Source organism: Colletotrichum gloeosporioides (assembly GCF_011800055.1).
Source record: "Colletotrichum gloeosporioides strain Lc1 chromosome Unknown consensus_19, whole genome shotgun sequence".
NCBI classification, from domain to species: Eukaryota; Fungi; Ascomycota; class Sordariomycetes; order Glomerellales; family Glomerellaceae; genus Colletotrichum; species Colletotrichum gloeosporioides.
The window spans coordinates 678,465-698,896 of NW_025544664.1; the positions used below are offsets into that span (position 1 = coordinate 678,465).

Sequence of the window (20,432 nt, forward strand, 5' to 3'; positions counted from 1 at the left end):
AACGGGTGAGCCTGTCATGATGTATGAGGAGGTGTTCTTAACGTCGTTGATATTATTAGTCAATATCTAATTACATTAGTTTTGAGATTAAGCCTGTTCAAGCGAGGACCCTGTAGATGGGATACTCGTCACCCTCCTCGACGGGCACGATGTTGAAGCTTGCGTAGGAGTCAATGTTCTCGGGCTCCAGCGCCACAAAGGCCAGCGCGGCGTTCTTCTGCTTCGTGCTGACGAGGAAGCTACCGGCAGGCAGATCAACCTCTCTTGTGAGAGGCTCAGTGGTGACGGTGGCGCGAACGACGCCCTCGTAGTATCCGGTCTCAAACTCCGCCGAGGTGATGGTGTAAGCCTCGACGGTGCCCTTGTACGGCTCGTCGAGGGTTTCAACCTCAAGGCCGCCGACACGCAGGCGCTCGGCGAGGTCGGCCCAGGATGCGGGGATGAGGTAGGCCTCGGGACGCGCGCGGGTGATGTTGGCAGTCACGGGGGTGGTTGAGCCAAAGTTGATGGGGACCTGCACGACGGAGCCGTTGTTGATGTTCACCATGGTAAAGGTGCGCTGGACAGTGGGCGAGGAATCAGTGACGACGATCTCGGCGTCGGTAGTTTTGAAGTCGGCGATGGAGGACTCGATGGTGGTGTACACCTTGTCCGCGTTGTCGGCAGCAGTCTGCAGCACGCTCGAGGCCATGGTCAGACCCGCGACGGTGCGGCGTTGGAACTCCTGATCGGCGAGGTAAATGCCGCGCATCTCGATCAGGAAAGTCACGCACTGAGTGAGGCCCATGGCGTTGCGGCCGATCTTGGCGTCGGAACCGGCCTCGGCGAAGGTGGGCTTGAACTCGGGGTTGGTGCTGGTGGATCCCGTCACGTAGGGCTCCCAACGCAGGCCCCGAGACTCCATTGCCGAGCCGATGTTCTTGGCAAACAGCTCCTCGGACAGAGAGCGAATATCAGGGTGGATGTTGAGGTTCTTCGCGGCGGAGAAGAGACCATCGGCGGCGTGGTAGTAGCTGCCGTAGCGGGCGGTGGCGCTGTACTCGTGCATATCAACGGCGACGTGAGGGTTGAACTCGTTGAAGAGGGACTTGATGTCGCGCGTCTGCTTGCGGGCGAGCTTCACATGGTCGCGGTTCGGGTCATAGTTGGTGGCCAGGGTGCGCTGGAAGTAGAAGACACCGTCGGGGTTGTAGCGAGGCAGAATGACGATGTCAAGCTTCTCGAGAAGCGAGGCCGTCCAGGTCTGGTTCGCATCAAGTGCGCCCAACAGAGCCAGCATAGACTGATCGCCGGCAGGCTCGTTACCGTGGACGGCGCCCTGAAGCCAGACGCGCACCTTGCCGGTCGAGTTGGCTGCCCTTCGAGACTTGGCGGATCCTGAGGTTAGATGGAGGTAGGGGAACGGGCGGCCCTCCTCCGAGGTGAAGTTCGCTTTGTTGTAGGTCAACCAGCTGTTCTTGTCGGCGAGATCTTGAACAAAGGTGTCTTTGAGGTGGTCAGCTTTGCACAATTACCATGGCATCGACTAATTATCTTACCAAGAACATCATCCGCAGTGGGTCCCTGCGTGCCTTCGGCGAAGCCCGTTGGGATCGTCTCCGGGCTCAGAAACGCAGGCGACAGCAAGTCTACACCCTCAATGGCCTGGAAGTTGGCGGCGATAGCATCACTGTCTTGGCGGACGGTAACGTGGTTGTATCCGTACTTGGCGGCTTCCGCTGAGGCGAGCAGTGAGAGGCCAATGAGGCCAAGACGAGATGTCGGCAACATGCTGTCGATTTCACACGGCGTCTGAAGTTCCAGTAGCTCAAGTGCTGCTGGAAGTTGACGATCCGAACCCACGGCGGCTGTCAACGGCTTTTACGCAAACTTTATACATCCCTCGCCGTCACATCGCAGCGTTGCCGGCGGCGCAAAATAGCTCACCGACGCATGGCAAAAGGCTGTTCCTGGTATGACTGGGGCTTGGCTGAGATCATTCGGAGGCTTTTCAATTGGTCATTTGAGATATGCGAACATAACGCCCGATAACAGGAGCGTCAATGGCCAGCAAGGTGCGAGGTGGAGATTCATCGCGGCGAGCGTGAACATTGGCAACGAAACTGGATGAGGCAGCTCGGTGGCAGGTGTGAGGGGAAAGCGGGGGAGCCCCGTGGGCAAGATAACGGCGGCCCATGGTGCCAAGACCTCGGGCCCCGTAGCGAAATAATTCATTTGCCATTGACGTATGAAACGTCTTCATTGAATCTCAATTGCTCCACGCTCCGATACTGCAGTGCCGATGGTCGGGACTTGACCTCCCGACCACGCTCGCCAAGAGCCCGGCTGCGCTGGTTGGGGATGGATCAGCAGACATGCATCTGGCCGTGCCCGCGGAGAGTGACCACAGTCCGGGCCGGTCGTCAGCAACTTCAGCCGCTGCTAGATCGCTGCGGCCGACGACCGGATACGTTTGCTCGTTGAGCCGGATATCCGGGTAAGCTATTTGCTACCCGGCGCATTGTACCAGTCAGCTTGCAAAGCGCAGCTCGAAAGTCGCATTTCTACTGGTCTCTATGATGTTTGACGATGATCAGAAAATCAACTATCGCAACCCGCTTCAATCACAAAGCGGCCTTGCCTCTCGACTCGAACGGCATGAAGAGCACCAAAAGCCCAGCTGCGATGAACAGGGCACCACTGGTGTAGACTGGAGCGGAGGTCTTGAGGTTGGCGAACATGGCGACAATGGGCTGTTGTCATCAGCATCACGATCGCACCACAGGCCAATCTCATCTACTTACTGCCATGATGCCGAAAATTCGGTTGCAAGTTGCCGTCAGCGCGTTGCCAGTGCCGCGCTGCGGAGTCGGGAAGAGCTCGGGCGTGAACCCATAGAGGACGGCATACATGACGTTGCTGGAGAAGTTGAAGGCGCAGTTCCAACCCAGAAGCGCGTTGCTTGTCAGCGCAGTCGTTGAACAGTAGAGAAAGACTCCTGTCAAGACTGTACTAAGGGACAAGGTGCCTTTTCGCCCCAGTCGAGGTAGCTCAACTAGCCACCCACCCAACAATGCGCCTGGTACACCAACGACCGCGATGATTAAGCTGTTGCGATATGTCACATACGTGCTTCCATCGCCAATTTCGGCGCCGCGAGTTGCTTGGATGTAGGGAATAAACGCATTGTATAGAGGATACCCAAGTCCGATCAAAGCCCAAACAGCCATGATCAAGCCTGTGCTCAGTGCAAGTCGCGGTGTCGAGAAAAGGACGCGTACGTGGCTGAGATCCAACTTTTCGAGGTTTCGTTTTACCGCGGCGGTAGCATCAGTTCGAGCGACGTATCCCTCTGGCTCGCAAGCCTTCAGGTCCTCCACCGATAGGGATGTCATCTTGCCGTTTCGCCTCGCGACTTCATGGACTATTCGGACGGCATCTTCGTCGCGACCCTTTCCCATAAGATACTTTGGGGATTCGTAGATAGTGAAGAGAGCAAAACGGACGAGAAACATGACGAGGGTCAAGCCGCCAATGGTGACGATGAAGTATCGCCAGCCCATATTGTTCGATTTGGTGCAGGTCTGGCCCTGTTGGCATGTGAGATTCCCCAGAAGAGGCCATGCAATCAACGTCGCGATAACCTGAGCAATAGCCCAATCGATGGATAGAACCGTCAGCAGGTACTGATGAGTGCCTGGCAAGAACTCGAGGAAGATGGCCGAATCGACAGGTAGGTTGCCTCCCACCCCGAAAGACCAGAAAGCCGCAAAGATGCCGATGGCTGCGAAGTTGGGAGCCCCGGCGGCGATCATTCCCCAAACTGCAGTCAGGCCTAAGGTGAGATTGAAGGCTATCTTACGACCGAAGATGTCGCAGCCGAACCCCCAGAACATGGCTCCAGCCAGCAGACCTATGTTTTGAGAGAGACTCAGAAGCGGGGGACGGGTCGGCTTGAACTCGTTTGCGATGGGAGTGAATATGAGCGAGGTGACGATGGGCCAGAGGTTGTCACTTGCCCACCCAAAGCCGACGACGACGAATAGCTGCCACTGATACCACCCCATGCCAATATCTTGGATCTGCAAATCACCAGTCAGTGGCCATCATCCCAGGTAGCCGAGTCGCGCTTCGCGTTGAAGTTTCACACGTACCGCGCGATTCAGAACTCGAGCTTTCGCCTCGTAGACCGGGTCGAGAGCGCCCTTGGGGATGATGGCGGCGTCATCAATGCCATGGACTTCGAGGATGGTCGCGCGCCCGTGTGGCGGAGGCGACTCCTCTTTCCGCGCCTTATCTGGTTCGGTGCCCATCTAGATCGTCCGTGTCGCGTGCGTTCTCAGTAACTCAATTCAATTCCCAAGACCGAAGTAGCGCCACAGCAACGTTTTCTTCCAGAACGAAATCGAGAACGTGTGTTAGATTGCACAAGGTAAGCAAGGCGGGAACGCGGGTCATGAAGTATGGCCGGCCGATGACCAAACTTCGAGTACCGCCGCGGGCTCCCCAGGTCTTCACGTCGTACGCCAGTTCAATGGCGCAATCCATCTGGTCTGCGACTCTTCCGGCTGTTGATTGGCCGCGCCGGCATTGAGGCGGTCGGAACGCATGCCGATCTGCACTCTGTTTCTGCCCCGACGCGGGAGGGAGGGGTGGAAGAGGGGCCCTAGCGATCAAGCGTGTGGGGGGATCTTCCCGTACCCCATCGACATTCGCTCTGTCTCATCTGATTTGACGCATGTGTTGGTCACAGGTTGGGGTTGTGAACCACCAGGGTGATGTTTCTCGAGGGACGAACGTCATCGTTGGGTAGGTGTTTTGGTGGTGTAATTTTCCGCTCCTTGTGGAGTTTTCGCGACAACATCGAGTTTTCCTCGCTGAAGAAAAGAAATGTTGATTACAGAAACGCCTAAAAAGCAGCGCCTTCGATCGAGGATGAGCATTGTTCGAAAGTTTGTTCCTGACAGTTGATGTGTCGAAGACAGCGTTTGCCGGCCCGGCTGTTTACAAGGAAGCGCACAGGTTCCCGCCCCAAGCGAGACCCACCGGTCGGAGCCAGCTGGTGCCAGATGGTCTCCAGACCCGTCCATCTCTTCACCCCTCATCACCATCACCATCACCATCGCCATCTCGACCACGCGGACATTGGACGGCAAGGTGAGGGCTCTACTGGGGACGAAGTACTTTATGCCCATCTATTCAATCAAAGCCGGTGTTTGTAGAATGCTAAGCCAGAGACTATTTGTGTTGGTCCTTTCTTTCCTTTGTATTGTGACGTCAGCCCGCAAGAATTTGATCGTGGACACCGACTTGTTCAGTGATTGCGAGTAAGCCTCCTTTCTCAACTATTGAGTAGTTTTCATCTTGATGGTACAAAATGTCTGACACTCTTCAAGTGATGCCGGTGCTCTGTTGCTTGCGGCAACCTCGCCAGAGGTGAACCTCCTCGGAGTCAACATCAACTCTCAGTCGTCGTACTCAGTCCTGGCCGCCTCCGCCATCTTGAACCACTACGGTCATCCTAAAGTACCCATCGGCGCTCGCCGTCCTCTAAATATCATTCCATTCTTTGACAACTGGACAAAACTGCTAGGCGAGTTCGCTAGCAAAATCGCCACCCACTGGCCCAAAAGCATGTCGGATGCAGACGAAGCCTGGTACCCCGTCAAACTCTACCGCAAACTCCTCGCCGAAGCTGAAGACGATTCCGTTACCATCGCATCAATCGGCTTCCTCCACAATCTCTCAGCGCTTCTCAACTCCACGGCCGACTCCTACTCTGAGCTCGCCGGACCTGAGCTCGTCGCGACGAAGGTGAAGGAGCTTGTGGTTATGGGCGGTGACTACCCAAGCGGGTATGAGTTCAACTTCTGGGGCGACGACCCGTACGAAACTGCCCACGTCATACACAACTGGAAGAGTCCCATCGTCTACGTGGGCTTTGACCTCGGGAGCTCGATCCGTTCAGGCGGCCCGTTGATGGCGGATGGCCCGAAAACGGACCCGGTGAGGGCGGCGTACATCTTGTATGCGTACTATCAACCGAGATGGTCGTTTGACCCGGTAGCAATGCTGTATGCTATCAAGGGCTTGGATAAGTACTTCAAACATGGAAATGAGTACGGCTACAACATCATTAAACTGGAAGGAGAGGCGGGTTGCAGTGGCTGCAATGAGTGGGTTTTTGACAAGAACGTAACGAATCAGCACTGGCTCAACACGACTACCAGCTATGAAGAGATTGGGGACGAGCTAGATAAGCTCTTCTTGAGCGGCGCGCAGTCTTCCCCGCGCAGTTGCGATCCTGTAGGGGCGTTGCCTAGATTTGGTCAATGTAGGATGGAAACCTCTGCGAGAGTAGAAGGGGAGTCATATGGTAGGTTGGAGTTGTGATAGGATGAAATAGTAATTCTCAAATTGGTGTGAGTAGAGGAACTTGAACTTGTAGTCCTTAGTAGCGAGAAAGTAGAGAACAATGTCACTAGACCAAGTGGTCGGGCTCTGTACCTCATAGCGGAACAAATTGTGATTCTTGAAAATGAAAAACCAGGCACGGGGGAGGTAACCGCGTTTTCGCATTTTCGAGGCTCCGGACGGAAGCAGCAACCCAGCCTCTCTAAATCGTCACGTTCTTTAAAATTCAACAAATTTTCTTTCTTCAAAGGAACAAAAACGTTACTTAAGTATACACACAACGTACTAGATAGCTGTCCCCTTTGTTTTAACTTGTTCTTCTTTGTCGTTTTACGAAAAAAGTTACGACAAATGGCAAAAGGCAGGGTTGAACCCATAACCATATTAAACCCCAGCGGACAGAGTGCCAAGGACTTCAGGGCGCAAGCACACTGGCCAGACCTGACCAACTGAGCCATTAACTCCTCTATCCGCTGTTACTACAAAAGGTTACGTATTGCCAATATCTACCATGCGTCCCCGGGATGATTCTTTCTCTGTGAACGGGCGGCTATAGCGGCTGTCATCACGCAGGATGATTGAGATTCTAGACCCAACTGGACTTCTCGCATTTCCCCCACCTCTCAGCCACCGCCATTCTGTCAGCTTTGTCTACTTACTTGCATTACACAAGAGATTTCTACTGAGGCGCTACTTCGGAGTCGTATTTCAAACCTTGCAAATTCGTTTGAGGACACACTTGCACAGTCGCACTCCAGCCCGGGCAGAGTTGCATAGAACAACCCTCGCCGTAGCACCAAGGCGACCTCAGGGCAGAGGGCGATACGTTACACTTGCACGTGATTGTCACACACATGAGCACCTAGACCAGCAACTGTTAGGCTGATTATGGATACCTTATCAATCTCAGCTGGAGTTGTGGCAACGCCAAGTTCTGGCGTCTTTAAGTGTGGTCCAGGACATCCCTGTCTCGAATCACGAGGGCGCCTTCACCCCCTCCACCCCTGGCGCGGGAACAGCAGACCAAGATGCAAAAGTTCCTGCGCCAAGACATCCCTGTGAGAGAAGGCCGTTGTCCACCGCAGAGTGCGCCGGGACGGGGGACAACACAAGACAGTACTTGCCGTGAACCCGAGATGTGTTGGCTCGACTCACGGAACACATAATCCTATTCCAAACTCGAACATCATACTGGAAGGCTTGCCTCCCGCTTGTCAACTCATTTTACCTCAAACATGCAAAATGCCTCACCTGCTATCGTAACTCTGAAGCACAACGGAGCTGAGACCGTGGAGAGCGACTGGCGGGTGGGAGCATTTCGTGTTCCGTGACACTGATTCTGTGATGAAGCATCAAGTAAGCTTAGCAAGGATGTAAACAAGTTGTAGCACAGACCAAGAGTTTAAGAAGGTACTATGGAAGCCGGGACCCCGAGGGTCAGGCAAGAGGCCGCGGGCTGCCGAGAGAGCCGTGCCTGCAGCAGGATGGGATTACCTTGAAAGGTAGCGAAGTCCACCAGTCAAGTGCGACATACACTGGGCACCGGCAAAGAAGGTGTCTTTTCCGAGCAAGTAGGCCAAACAACAGAGCTGAGGGCATCAAGACCCACGAGCAAGGGCTTTGTTGCGTGTGCCCGTGCTGGCTCTTCTAGCGCCGCCGCCGTGACGGTTATGATGGCGAAAACCCATGGCAGAATTGCTAAGACTTTGGAGCTGTCACGAGGGCATGAAGAGCCTTGACCAGGAGCTGAACGTCAATGAACCAACACGATCTGGCCGACGAACGCGGCCTAGGTCACCCGTGACTACTCAGGAAAGCTATGCCGCCGTTCTGGACCTCAACATAGAGCCTGAGCCGACACGGCCAATGTCGGAATACCTCCGACCATCACAACCGCCACTCCGAGAACCCTCGTTCATTCACATGCTTAACATCCCACTTAGACCGAGAGAAGCGAAGCGTGCCTGCCGCTTTCCACAAGATCGAGAGCTTGGATTTTCGCCATCCACCCAAGCAACTGGGGACCCGGAAAGCCTGGACCGAACCCGATCCAAGAGCGCCTTTTTGACTCATGGCCATTTATTGAAGAAGTACGGGGATGGCGGGCGATGGCGACCCAATTTCCGGTGTCGCAAACGGCCCTGGTGGAATGGAGCATCTCGAGACCTTTTGTGTTGCCGGACTATCGCCGACGTTCGCGGAGAAGTGGCCTCGGACACCGAGTTCGAGTTCGCCGCTGCAACGCTGATTCGTCGTTGCGCTTGACAGCTTCTCGAAACGGATGATCGCCAAGCCAACTCAAACTAGATTGACTGGCACCTCGTGCGGCGGCCGTTGCCTATTAGAACCCAGCGAAACCTCGCCCAAGAGTCAGAGAAACAAAAATTCTGTCAGGGCCGGGGCAAATACGAGATTGGGGGACTCGACCCGAGAAGAGCAGCTCGCCGTTGCAGCGCGTGTGTGAAGAGAATAAAAAAAACGGGGACCCCGGCCACCGCGCCGAGAATGCGCTAGTGATGCAGAGGTGATGCCTCCAGCCAATGGCCGTCTGGGGATCCATCTTATCTGATGATCAGATATGATGCGATTCCGCTCCTGATGGAGCGCGGTCCAACCCCATCAGGACCTTGCATGCGCCAATGTGCGGACAAGACCAAACAGCGCAGTGGAACCTAGCCAGGGCGATTTCATCAGATAACTCTCTCGGGTGGGGAACCACACGACGGTGGGGACCGTAGCAGCACCTGCAAACATTGGAGAGAGACCGGGACAGGGTCGTGATCGGTGCCAGGGGTTGGCGCCGGTTTTGTCGGCCCAACTGAACCTTGGCGGGCCAACCCGCCGGCGAATGCGCCTTTTGCCTTCTGCTGCAGACTGCAGCTGTGTGTTGTTTTCTCGGCATGGGAAGCGGTTGGCTGACGCTCAGCGCCCAGGTTACAGCCAGACCACGCGCGCGGGAGAAGCATATATGGACGGCCGCATATCCCTTCCATGTCTGTCTCGGACTCTTCTGCTCTCCAAGTCAACTCCCCCATCACAACTTCAATTTTGTGATCCTTCGAGCCTTGAATCTTGCTCATCACTTCCCATTGCCTGAGACTTGCTCTCCCCTTCTCAGACTCTTGTCAAGTCCAACCTCCCTCCAAGATTCATCCCGTCAAAATGGTTTCTTCCAAGTCGGTCGCTCTGTTCGGCAGCATACTGCTGGGCAACGTCATGGGCGCTGATAACATGGGGCCCGCTGCCTTCCTCTGGCCCCCTGACCGTGAGTGGAACGCCGATGCCGACAACACGGCGCCCTGCGGATCCACCGCCGGTGTTGGTACCCGCACCGAGTTCCCTCTGGGTAAGTTGATCCAACTCTGAGGCCCCTCGGCTGCTGTCCGAACAGCTCGGAGACTTCCACAACCCATTATAGGCATTTCATGCTGACTCCGTGATAGTCAACGGCAAGCTCGCTCTTGTCACCCAGGACCAGACTCGGGCGGTCCACCTGAGTGTCTCCTATGAGAACGGTTAGTAGACCATCCCATCCAAGCGTCTTGTAATCGGCAGAGCACCTGATACTGACCTTTCACAGACCCCAAGTCCGTCTCCGACTTCGAGACCTTCCTCGGCCCCAGCGAGGTCGGCAGCCTCGACCTCGGCCACACCTGCGTCACCGTCCCCTCCGCTCCCTCGGGCGTCGCCGCCGGCTCCAACGCCACCTACCGCATGCTCTACGTCTCCAACTTCGACCAGGACGAGTCCAAGCGCGAGACCTTCTACGCCTGCGCCGACGTCACCTTCGTCGATGTCTTCACCATGTCCATCCCCTGCTTCAACGCCACCGTCTCCGACCCCGAGGTCGAGGCGGACCCCAGCGTCAACGTCACCACCACCGACTCCGGCGGCAACACCCCCCACACCGCCGCGGACTTCACCGCCGCCGACAACAAGTCCTCCGGTCTCTCCCGCGGCGCCATCGCTGGCGCCGTCGTCGGTTCCATCGCCGGTGTCTCCATGCTCGGTCTCGTCGCCTTCTTACTGTGGCGCCGCAAGTCTGCCAAGAAGACCGTCACCGAGCCCATGCAGCAGCGCTGGGATGCTGAGAAGGCTGTCAGCGAGACGTCTTCTCAGCACACTGGTCGCAACTAAGCGATTTCTCGCGGTTGTCCATTCCTAGCCCGCCCGGGGTTGGGTCCTCACACGACGAAAGTGTTTCTGATTTGCAAATGAGACATGAAATGAAAATGTAGATCATGAATGTAGGATTAGTTAATTTAGAAGGGCGCCGGCAGGTTCCCGTCTTCACTACAGATATTGTTTGTGCGACTGTGAATGCTTGGGTTTGATGCATAAAAGCCGTTGGATGTCCCTGCATGCACTTAAACCTCTTAGCGCCATCTTGGTAGCGAGGCCCCACCTACACCTGTTTGCTGCAACCACTCCAGGCAGCATCACCCGAGGCAACCAATCCACTGTGAGCTACAGGCACCTGCCACCGTGAACTCAAGCCAACGACATGCGACGACAACCTTTAAAGTCATGACACGACCCGGATGATGCAGGGTTACTTGTGGCGTCTTTCTTTCACTCACCCACGTTTGCGCAGAGACCAACAGGCTCGAGTCCAGCCCTATTCCAAAGTCAATTCCACCGTTGCGACTTCAACGCCGTGCAGCATCACGCATCAGCCACCATGAGCCAACGCAGACGACAACGGTCGCCCGATGCGATGGCGATCGACGAAGAGGAAAAGCAGTACGCGGTTGGCGGCATGACTCTGGCAGAACTCGACGAGAAGTAGGTAATCTCCCAAGTGCTTTTCTGTGATCCGCTCACACCACTTCAGGTACCCCAACCGCCCGCGCAACCATTCTCAAACCATGCGCTTCTCAGAGCTCTTCCAGAGTTTGTTCAACCCTTTGAATGAAAACAAGAAACAACCTCCTGGAAGGGGTCCTCCCCGCTCCAAGAGAGGTCCACAGGCGACCAAGCTCTCGCCCCAGGAACAACGCCGCCATATCATTGAGCGTTTCATCTCTAGATGGAGGAATGAAGTCGGAAACGACGTCTATCCCGCCTTCCGGCTGATCCTTCCCGACAAGGACCGTGATCGCGGAGTCTACGGCCTCAAGGAGAACGCCATCGGCAAGCTTCTCGTCAAGCTGATGAAGATCGACAAGAACTCCGAAGACGGTTACAACCTGCTACACTGGAAGCTTCCTGGCCACACTACACAATCTCGTCTCGCAGGAGACTTTGCAGGAAGGTGTTTCGAGGTCCTGTCAAAGCGCCCCATGCGCACCGAGGTCGGCGACATGACGATTGCCGAGGTCAACGAGCTGCTGGACAAGCTGGCCGCGTCTTCGGGAGAACTGGAGAATCTTGAGGTCTTTGAAACCTTCTACGAACGAATGAATGCAGAGGAGCTTATGTGGCTCATTCGCATCGTTTTGAAGCAGATGAAGGTCGGCGCGACAGAGAGGACGCTGCTGAACCTGTGGCATCCCGATGGCGAAGCTCTCTTCAGCGTGTCCTCGAGCCTGCGACGTGTCTGCTGGGAGCTACATGACCCTACGATTCGGTTGGAGTCCCAGGATACCGGCGTGTCTCTGATGGAGTGCTTCCAGCCCCAGCTTGCGCAGTTCCAGATGCCATCGTCCTTTCAGAAGATGGTTGATTACCTTCGGCCCACGGAAGACGATCCCGAATTTTGGATTGAGGAGAAACTTGACGGTGAGCGCATGCAGATGCACATGATGGAAGACTCGAGCTCGCCCGGTGGCTTTCGGTTCTGCTATTGGTCGCGAAAGGCCAAAGACTACACTTACCTGTATGGTAAGGACCTTCGAGAAGGCGCGTTGAGCCGTCACCTCAGTGAAGCCTTCACACCAGGCGTACGCAACCTCATCTTGGACGGCGAAATGATCACATGGGACCCGGAGGTCGACAAGATAATGCCTTTCGGAACGTTGAAGACGGCAGCGCTGGCGAACCAGGAGATCAACAACACCACTGGCCCTCGGCCTCTCTTCCGAGTGTTTGACATCCTCCTTCTCAACGACCAGCCGTTGACGCAGTACACCCTCCGAGACCGCCACAGAGCGTTGGAGAAAGCCGTCAAGGGAGTTCATCGTCGACTTGAGATCCATCAGTTTGAAATCGCTACATCGCCAGACGCCATTGAGCCACTTCTCCGAAAGGTCGTCGCCGAAGCATCCGAAGGACTGGTCCTGAAGAACCCGAGATCCATGTATCGTCTCAACAGTCGCAACGACGACTGGCTGAAGGTCAAGCCCGAGTACATGTCTGAATTCGGAGAGTCGCTGGACTGCGTCGTCATTGGCGGTTACTACGGCTCCGGACGCCGTGGCGGTGCTTTGTCCAGCTTCCTTTGCGGGCTCCGTGTCAGCGAGAACCACATCCAGGCAGGCGCAAACCCGGAGAAGTGTTTCAGTTTCTTCAAGGTTGGAGGCGGCTTCAAGGCCGAGGACTACGCCGAGATCCGTCACCGAACAGAAGGCAAATGGAACAACTGGGACTCAAGAAAGCCGCCAGTGGAGTACATTGAGCTAGCAGGAGACAGCCGCCAGTTCGAGAAGCCAGATGTCTGGATCCGACCCCGAGACTCTTTCGTCCTCGAGGCGAAAGCAGCAAGTATTGGTGGCTCTGACCAATTCGCCCTTGGGTTCACCCTCCGATTCCCGCGCTTCCGCAAGCTGCGACCTGACAAGAACTGGAACGAAGGGCTTAGTGTGCAAGAATTCCAGGATCTTCGGAAGCGCGTCGAGGCGGAAGCCAAAGAGAAAACGATGAGCGTTGAGAATCGCAAGCGGAGAGCGCCCAAGCGAATCAAGCGGGAGTTGACCATCGCCGGAACGGAAAACACGCCTGTGCAGTTTGCGGGCGAGAAGACCAAGGTTTTCGAGGGGCTGGAGTTCTGCGTGTTGTCCGAGTCGCTGAAGCCGTTCAAGAAAACCAAGGCGCAGCTCGAGACGTTGATCAAGGAAAATGGCGGGCAGATTTCCCAGCGGGCGGTACCACAGTCAGACATGATCCTGCTTGCCGACAAGAATGTGGTCAAGGTCGCCAGTCTGGTGAAGGAGGGACAGAAGCTAGGCGGTGTGGATATTATCCGGCCTAGGTGGCTGCAGGATTGCCTTTCACAATCACAAGAAGACGACTACCTCCTGCCATACGAAGAGCGGCATATCCTGCACGCCACCGAGGCTCTGAAGACTGCCGCTATCCAAAATACGGATATGTATGGTGATAGTTATGCTCGGGACATCGGTGTCGATGAGCTTCGGCAAGTGTTCAAAGAGGTGCCGAAGAAGGAACCGGATATGGAGCCGTTCAACAAGGCGCACTTCCTGGAGCAGCTGGAGGAGCGGGGCCACGGCGTGGGTGACATGAAGGGAGCGATGTTCCACCGCTGCCTGGTGCATCTGCACGACGCGAATGATGCTGGAGAAGACGATGTCAAAGTCCTGAGGCTGAGAAACTTTCTTCGATTTGGCGGGGCTCGGTTGACACCCGACGTGGAGGATGAACAAGCAACGCACATCGTGGTAGTTGGGGATGTAGATCAGCAAAGACAGGCAGCAGAAGACCTGAGAAAGGAAGTCAGCTCAAGGCGGAAGATTCCCCACATCGTCACTGGCGACTGGGTTGAGGACTGCTGGAGAGAGAAGACTTTGGTTGACGAAGAGAAGTACACGCAGATGTAACGGGGGGTTGGCTCAAGGCATGCCATTCAAATCATGATAAGACTGAGATACCCAGGATGAAATGACATTATATTCAACTCCAGCACCCCAAGATTCCCTTCTAAAATGCCACGTCCGGTGCCAAGAAACTCACCAAAAGCAATCCAGCACGCACTCTTCCTTCATCTACCACCTCCTACTTCCCGATGGTCAAGAACAAGCGGTCGCCAACATCGCCCACGCCGGGCTTCAGCATGCCGTTGGGCGTCAGCTCCTCGTCGACGCCCGCGATCCAGATCTCGGTGGCGTCGGACCACTCGCCCGCGGCGCGCTTCACGCCCTCCGCGGCGCCGATGACGGACATGACGATAATGCGCTGGACGCCCCACTCGCGCAGCGTCTGGATGGCGGCGGCGCAGGTGCCGCCGGTGGCGATGACGGGGTCAAGGATGATGGCGAGGGAGCTGACGTCCGGGTTGGAGCCGTCGGCGGAGATGTGGTTAGGGAGGTTGTTGTAGTACTCGACGGGCTCGAGGGTGGAGGGCTCGCGGTAGAGGCCGAGGTGGTGGACGGGGACGGGGCCTGGGAGGATCGTCTGGACGGCTGCGCGCGGGGTTCGGTTAGTTTGCCTTGCGATGGGTGCTGGAGAGGGGGTATACATACCGTCGACCATGCCGAGACCTGAGCGGAGAATTGGGACGAGGCAGAGGCGAGAGGGGGAGATTTCGGTCGAGGTGAACTCGAAGCCTAGCGGTGTCGCATCCTGGAGGGGCAATCAGCACTGCACCTTGCGATTCTGGGACCACGCCAGAAAGAAGCGGGAACATACCTTGGGGCCATCTGTCGCCTTGGTGGAAGCAGCGAGGGCTTCCGTCGCTACGATCAGACCGATCTCGTGGACGAGCGTCTTCACGTCCTTCGCGGCGGTCGATTTGGATCGCAGCTGGGAGAGCTTCGCCCGCAGACAGGGGTGCTGGGAGACGTGCACGTTGGAAGGGAGCGACATCGTTGTTGGATATGGTTTTCTTCTTGTTCAATACTACCAAACGCAATAAACCCGAAGCAATCCACGAGAACAGAGTACAGATGGAATTGAAGAAAGAGAGAACCAAGTCAAAGAGAAGGCCGACAGAAATAGACCGCCAGAAACAAGTCTCAGAGGCTGGGAGAGACGGACTTACCTAAGGAACCTACCTTACCTCCCAATGGAAGGAGGGGTGTTCGCGCGCCGCCCGCCCCCGGGCTCGACGTCCGTCCCTTGTCCTCCTGATCAGCGCCGGTACCTTATGTGGGGCATCGTGCATGGATTGGAGGGGCAGCTTGGGGCTTGATAAGATAAGGTAAGCCCACGTTGGCGCCCGCCCGCCCGCGGCCAGCTGGACTGGCTGGTGCTCACTCCTCACTGGAGGTAAACTCCGGCGTCCGGTGAGGCGTCGGAGGTCGCCGCCCTGCAGGCGCTGGCTGGCAGATAGAACACAATGCAGGTGGGGGAGGTTGGAGGGGCTGGAGGGGGAGGAAGCTCGATAGGCATCGTAGATATTAGAAACGTGTTCTTCTTGAGTTGATGTGTTCAATCTTTGTGGTATCGTCTGAGGGAGATGCCATTCCCTTTCCTCCAAGACCGGATGGACCCCCCAAATCCCATTGTTGATGTCACACCTCGGTGTACTCCGCCTTTTCGGTGAAGAGCACCCCACAGCAGCGCTCTGACCACCGGTGAGCACACAGCGCTATCAGGACTTCCCAGCCGCCCATGCCGACGTAGCCGCTCTACCCGTCCACCAGAGCTCCAAAATTGTGACGTCCACGCAGCAACGTGCCAGCATTCCATCCACCCTAATTTGGCGCGACATTTTCTTACTTCTGGCTCTTTTCTCTTCTCTCGCAGAGATGCTCCTCTTGCCGATCACAAGTCTTTGCGAAGGCTGAAGACGAAACGACTCGCCGCGCGCAAAACACGACGCGACGCAGAACGGCATAGACATCTCGAACCCGGGCCGTCATGCATCGCTCCGAAGCGAATGTCACACAGGATGGAAAACGGCAATACCCGCGAACTCAGGCCCGCACATGACGCTGAGCGAGGACCGGGCCAGCTCTACCATGTGGCGGAGGAGGGGGAGGAGGTTAACCTCGAGCGGAGGGGCACGTTTGGCAGGCCCTTGCTGATGGGCACGACAAGCGACGACGATGCGCGGGACGAGGACGTCGAGTACGACGCGCCGGCGGGATATGGCAACCTCGACGAGCTGGTCGCGGACCCCGTGGGCCACAGTCCGTCGGGAAGCCGTGTCGGCAAGCCCAGCCTCGAGCAGATACGGAGCGGGGAACGGCGGACGAACGACATCGAGATGCAAGACGGCCACGCAGCGCCGAACGGGTCGGCTGGGACTTCGCCGCCGCTGTCGGAAGACAAGCCCCTCAAGAAGCACGTCTCCAAGCTCGCCACGGAGATCTACACCGTCTCGTACCTCGTTTTCTTCGCCATCCTCGGCACGCTCGCGCGGCTTGGGCTGCAGGCGCTGACGACGTACCCCGACGCCCCGGTGTCCTTTGGCGTCCTCTGGGCCAACGTCGGCGGGAGCCTCGTCATGGGCTTCCTGGCCGAAGACCGCAAGCTTTTCCGGCATGAATGGGGCACGCCCACCTACGACGAGCAGATCCGCAAAGCGCGCCGGGAGAGGGATGCTGGGGGGAACGCCGTGTCGGTGGATCTGGCGGCGGCGAAGAAGGCGCATCTGGCGACCAAAAAAACGATTCCGCTGTACATCGGCCTCGCAACGGGGTTCTGCGGGTCATTCACTTCCTTCTCGTCGTTCATCCGGGACGTATTCCTCGCCATGAGCAACGATCTGCCTGGCGCCGGTGGCGTGAGCCCCGTGCCGAGGAATGGCGGGTACTCCTTCATGGCCATGATGGCCGTGATCATCAGCACCGTCGGGCTATCTCTCTGCGGGCTGTTCGTGGGCGCCCACCTCGGCGCCGCGCTGGAGCCGATCACCCCTTCGATTTCATACTCGCTCGGCCGCAAGGTCTTTGACCGCGTCGCCGTGGTCCTGGGCTGGGGCTGCTGGATCGGCGCCGTGCTGATGTCCATCTGGCCCCCTCACGACGCCTGGCGCGGGCAGGCCCTGTTCTCGCTCGTCTTTGCGCCGTTGGGGTGTCTGGGGCGGTTCTACGTCAGCATGTTGCTCAACTCGCGCATCCCGGCGTTCCCGCTCGGGACGTTCGCGGTCAACATCAGCGGCGTCGCCGTCCTTGGCATGTGCTGGGATCTCGGGCATGCTGAGCTCGGGGGGCTGGTGGGGTGTCAGGTGTTGCAGGGCATCGAGGACGGGTTCTGCGGGTGCCTGACGACCGTGTCGACGTGGGTCGCTGAGCTCTCGGCGTTGAGGAGACGGCATGCGTACATCTATGGTATGGCGAGCGTTGTGGCGGGCTTTGCGATCATGGTGATTATCATGGGGGGCATGAGGTGGTCGGATGGGTTTGGGCCGTTGATGTGTACCCACTGACGGGCCCGTTTCCGGCAAGACTGCAATTGCTATGCTGGAGAATTAGATTGATTTAGACCTGCTGGGCGAACCTAGACTTGATACCAATGCTTAGAATCCGTCACAACCATCATGCCTTGTTCACTCTTCGCAGCGCATCAACCAGCTCAACCTTGCCCCAAACCGTATCCTCGTTCCCGCCAAACTTTCCTTCCATAATCCCGCCCGGCAGCCCAGCAGTCGTGAACTCCACCATCTCCGGCACCAACCCAGTCGGGATGCCCTCCTGCGCGTAGAACCCTGCCAGCTGGTCCACCTCAATCGCCACGATGCCGACCTTCTTGCCGGTGATTTCCTCGACCGCGTCGCGGACGTCCTCCGTGCTGTAGTGTCGAGGCCCGTAGAGCTCGAAGGCGTGAGTGCGCTGGGGCAACAGGGTTGCGAGGTCAAGCAGGATGCGTGCACAGGTTTCGCGGATGTCGACGAGGCTGACCTGCGAGACAGTCAACATCAGGTGGGAGATGAAGAAGAGGGGAAGTTAAGAGGGAAACTTACCATCGGGACTTTGTGGCTGGCCGGGGTCAGCGGGGAGTACAGCACAGGCGGCTCAGCCTTGGCGGTCTCAAACGCCGCGGTCCAGTTTTCCGCGAAGTAGCCCGGCTTGACGATGGCTACTTCCGGCGCGGCGGTCTTGAGGATCTGGTCTGAGATGTGGTTGATCTTGAGGATGCCCTGAAAACGTCGTCAGTTAGATCTCATCTACAAAGCCTGCGAATCTTGCTATGCTGACGATGCCGTGGTCGTTCTCTGCCCCCAAGGCTGAGAACACCAAAAGCCTCTTGACCGAGCCCGCTTCCTCAATGGCGTCTTTGACGTTCTTCGCTGCGTTCGTAGCGAATTCAATCAGATCGACATCGCCAGAGTGAAATGGAGGCGGAGGGATGTAGAACACGGCGTCTGAGCCGGTGAAGTCCAGGCGGCTGGCGGACACGTCGCCTTGGACTGCGGTGAAGTTTGAGCTGGCGGTGAACTCGGGAGGTGCCTTGCTCGGATCGCGATAAATGCCACGAACAATGGGCTTTGAAGCATCTCTTAGGAGGGTCATGATGGTCTCTCTTCCGGCCTGGGTCGAGGCGGGTACGATGGTGATGGTGTAAGTCATGGTGGATTTGATGTTGAGACGCTTTTATTGGGTACGTTTTGTTGTTTGATCTGAATCTCAAACATCGTGAACGCCAAATGACTTATATACACCGGATTTCTCGTCGTCTCAAGTTCTGCATGAAGACATCCAGATGTCTTTTTGTAAGCCCCGGGTCCCGCGGCGTGCGAAGTCCGCCGCGGTGGTCGCGCCGGGTCTCAAACTCCGCTGGTCGGCCCCACTCGGGATTGCTCCGGCTCCGCGAAGGCAGCTCAAGTTTGACCGTCGGTCTGCGCCAGTTCATCCGAGTGGCCGCTCTATGCGTTGGTTCGGGTCGCGTCGAGTTCTGGAGTGCATTGCAGAGTGTCCCCTCAAGGCGTGCTCCAGCCACATTGCATCGAGACACTCCGACTATTAAAGCAGGGCACATTCAAAACGCCAAGTTGAGGCACCCGAGACATCAGACCGAAGTTCCAAGATACCTTCAGATGCAATGTTTTGTCGACTGATGGGACCCTCTATCACGAGAGGCTTTGCACGGCATAGACCACACCGCGGAAACATCTTTCTCACAAACTGCTTGAAAAGGTTCAACCTCTCGCTCGCGGTCCTGTTCTGACTATTCGCGTTCAAATTCTCCGCACCATGCTGGCCACTACGTTATCTTCTCTACCGTCTTCGTTGCTGTTATCGCCGCTTCTGCTGTTGCTGCCATTTCGACCGTCGCTGTCAGCTCTGCTGCTGTTATCCACTGTCGTCGTCTGCTATCGTCGTCTATTGTGGTAGGGGGCTGTGCATCAGGACGTCCAAGATCACGATCGAGTGTCAAATTGACTGATTGGGTGATTGTCGAAGGAGGCTGTGTTGTCGCTCGAATGCTTGTTCGGCAGTCCAATAATGTCGTCGTTTGCTGAGCGATATGATGGCAATTCAATGTCTTGGCAAATGCTGTGCTCTTGGCAAGCCGGGCGAGGGCGAGATGGCCGCTTCTTATGCTTCTGGCGTGGCTTGGCATTTAGCAAAATGGCGCAAAACCCCAGAGTACTTGAGAAACTGCCATCCAACCGTTTGAGCACATGGCAGTTTTTTTCTCTCTTTGTGTTGCGTCGTCGTCTTCGTCGTCGCCGTCGCCTCTGCTTTCGCCTCTACTGTCGTCGTCGGCCACTATCGCCGCCCACTGTCATCGTCTACCATCGTCATCTGCTTTTCTGAGAAAGAGCCATGAATACAACCAATGAGCAAGCATCCAACATAAACACCTTATCTATATTGGTTGATCCAAGGTTCCTCAAGTTGCGCCACCAACAACCTTGTGAGGCAGCTTCACACGCGTTCTCTGATTACGACGCACGTTGCAGAAGCGAAACTTTCAAGTGGCTCACCAGGTTCTCATCAATTTTGCTCCTTCCATGCTCAGTACCCATCAAATCTTGGGACGAAGAGGCCGCCCGATTCTTGGCAACGTGAGGGGATGTATGGTGGTGAGTCTTGGCCAAGTACGGATGCCAAGAAAACATGAGGGATGAACACTACTGAACAGCGAGTCGATGAACATTGAGGAATGCCGAGCGTTGTGATTTGGATATACCAGAAATGGAGACGTTCGGATCAGCGTCACGTCAGCTTTGCCATGCGCACCTGGCGGGAAACACCAACTACCCTGCTGGTTTCCAAAGAAGCTGAGAATAAGAATGCGACATATCCTTCCTA

The 20,432-nt window shown here is 56.5% G+C and overlaps 8 protein-coding genes across 8 annotated transcripts; 4 read left to right on the forward strand and 4 right to left on the reverse strand.

The window, feature by feature from the left end:
• Nucleotides 1–97: 97 nt before the first annotated feature.
• GCG54_00006491 (Carboxypeptidase 2) lies at nucleotides 98–1,770 on the reverse strand (the record flags this gene model as incomplete). Its single annotated transcript, XM_045406492.1, has 2 exons — nucleotides 98–1,485; nucleotides 1,539–1,770. The coding sequence occupies 2 exons, from the start codon at nucleotides 1,768–1,770 to the stop codon at nucleotides 98–100; spliced, it is 1,620 nt and encodes a 539-aa protein (XP_045267784.1).
• An 833-nt stretch (nucleotides 1,771–2,603) lies between these two features.
• Nucleotides 2,604–4,292, reverse strand: GCG54_00006492 (putative MFS-type transporter PB1E7.08c; the record flags this gene model as incomplete). The annotated part of the gene is made up of 3 exons (XM_045406493.1): nucleotides 2,604–2,732; nucleotides 2,784–4,061; nucleotides 4,134–4,292. 3 exons carry the CDS (start codon nucleotides 4,290–4,292, stop codon nucleotides 2,604–2,606), a joined length of 1,566 nt encoding a protein of 521 aa, XP_045267785.1.
• Nucleotides 4,293–5,202: 910 nt separating this feature from the next.
• Nucleotides 5,203–6,372, forward strand: GCG54_00006493 (uncharacterized protein; the record flags this gene model as incomplete). The annotated part of the gene is made up of 2 exons (XM_045406494.1): nucleotides 5,203–5,306; nucleotides 5,376–6,372. The coding sequence occupies 2 exons, from the start codon at nucleotides 5,203–5,205 to the stop codon at nucleotides 6,370–6,372; spliced, it is 1,101 nt and encodes a 366-aa protein (XP_045267786.1).
• A 3,183-nt stretch (nucleotides 6,373–9,555) lies between these two features.
• On the forward strand, nucleotides 9,556–10,530 carry GCG54_00006494 (uncharacterized protein; the record flags this gene model as incomplete). The annotated part of the gene is made up of 3 exons (XM_045406495.1): nucleotides 9,556–9,739; nucleotides 9,837–9,908; nucleotides 9,974–10,530. The coding sequence occupies 3 exons, from the start codon at nucleotides 9,556–9,558 to the stop codon at nucleotides 10,528–10,530; spliced, it is 813 nt and encodes a 270-aa protein (XP_045267787.1).
• Nucleotides 10,531–11,074: 544 nt separating this feature from the next.
• GCG54_00006495 (DNA ligase 4) lies at nucleotides 11,075–14,108 on the forward strand (the record flags this gene model as incomplete). Its single annotated transcript, XM_045406496.1, has 2 exons — nucleotides 11,075–11,178; nucleotides 11,228–14,108. 2 exons carry the CDS (start codon nucleotides 11,075–11,077, stop codon nucleotides 14,106–14,108), a joined length of 2,985 nt encoding a protein of 994 aa, XP_045267788.1.
• A 175-nt stretch (nucleotides 14,109–14,283) lies between these two features.
• Nucleotides 14,284–15,093, reverse strand: GCG54_00006496 (Uracil phosphoribosyltransferase; the record flags this gene model as incomplete). Its single annotated transcript, XM_045406497.1, has 3 exons — nucleotides 14,284–14,690; nucleotides 14,751–14,850; nucleotides 14,917–15,093. The coding sequence occupies 3 exons, from the start codon at nucleotides 15,091–15,093 to the stop codon at nucleotides 14,284–14,286; spliced, it is 684 nt and encodes a 227-aa protein (XP_045267789.1).
• A 1,027-nt stretch (nucleotides 15,094–16,120) lies between these two features.
• Nucleotides 16,121–17,602, forward strand: GCG54_00006497 (Fluoride export protein 1; the record flags this gene model as incomplete). The annotated part of the gene is made up of 1 exon (XM_045406498.1): nucleotides 16,121–17,602. One exon carries the CDS (start codon nucleotides 16,121–16,123, stop codon nucleotides 17,600–17,602), a length of 1,482 nt encoding a protein of 493 aa, XP_045267790.1.
• Nucleotides 17,603–17,711: 109 nt separating this feature from the next.
• Nucleotides 17,712–18,743, reverse strand: GCG54_00006498 (uncharacterized protein; the record flags this gene model as incomplete). The annotated part of the gene is made up of 3 exons (XM_045406499.1): nucleotides 17,712–18,074; nucleotides 18,137–18,313; nucleotides 18,372–18,743. 3 exons carry the CDS (start codon nucleotides 18,741–18,743, stop codon nucleotides 17,712–17,714), a joined length of 912 nt encoding a protein of 303 aa, XP_045267791.1.
• Nucleotides 18,744–20,432: the final 1,689 nt, after the last annotated feature.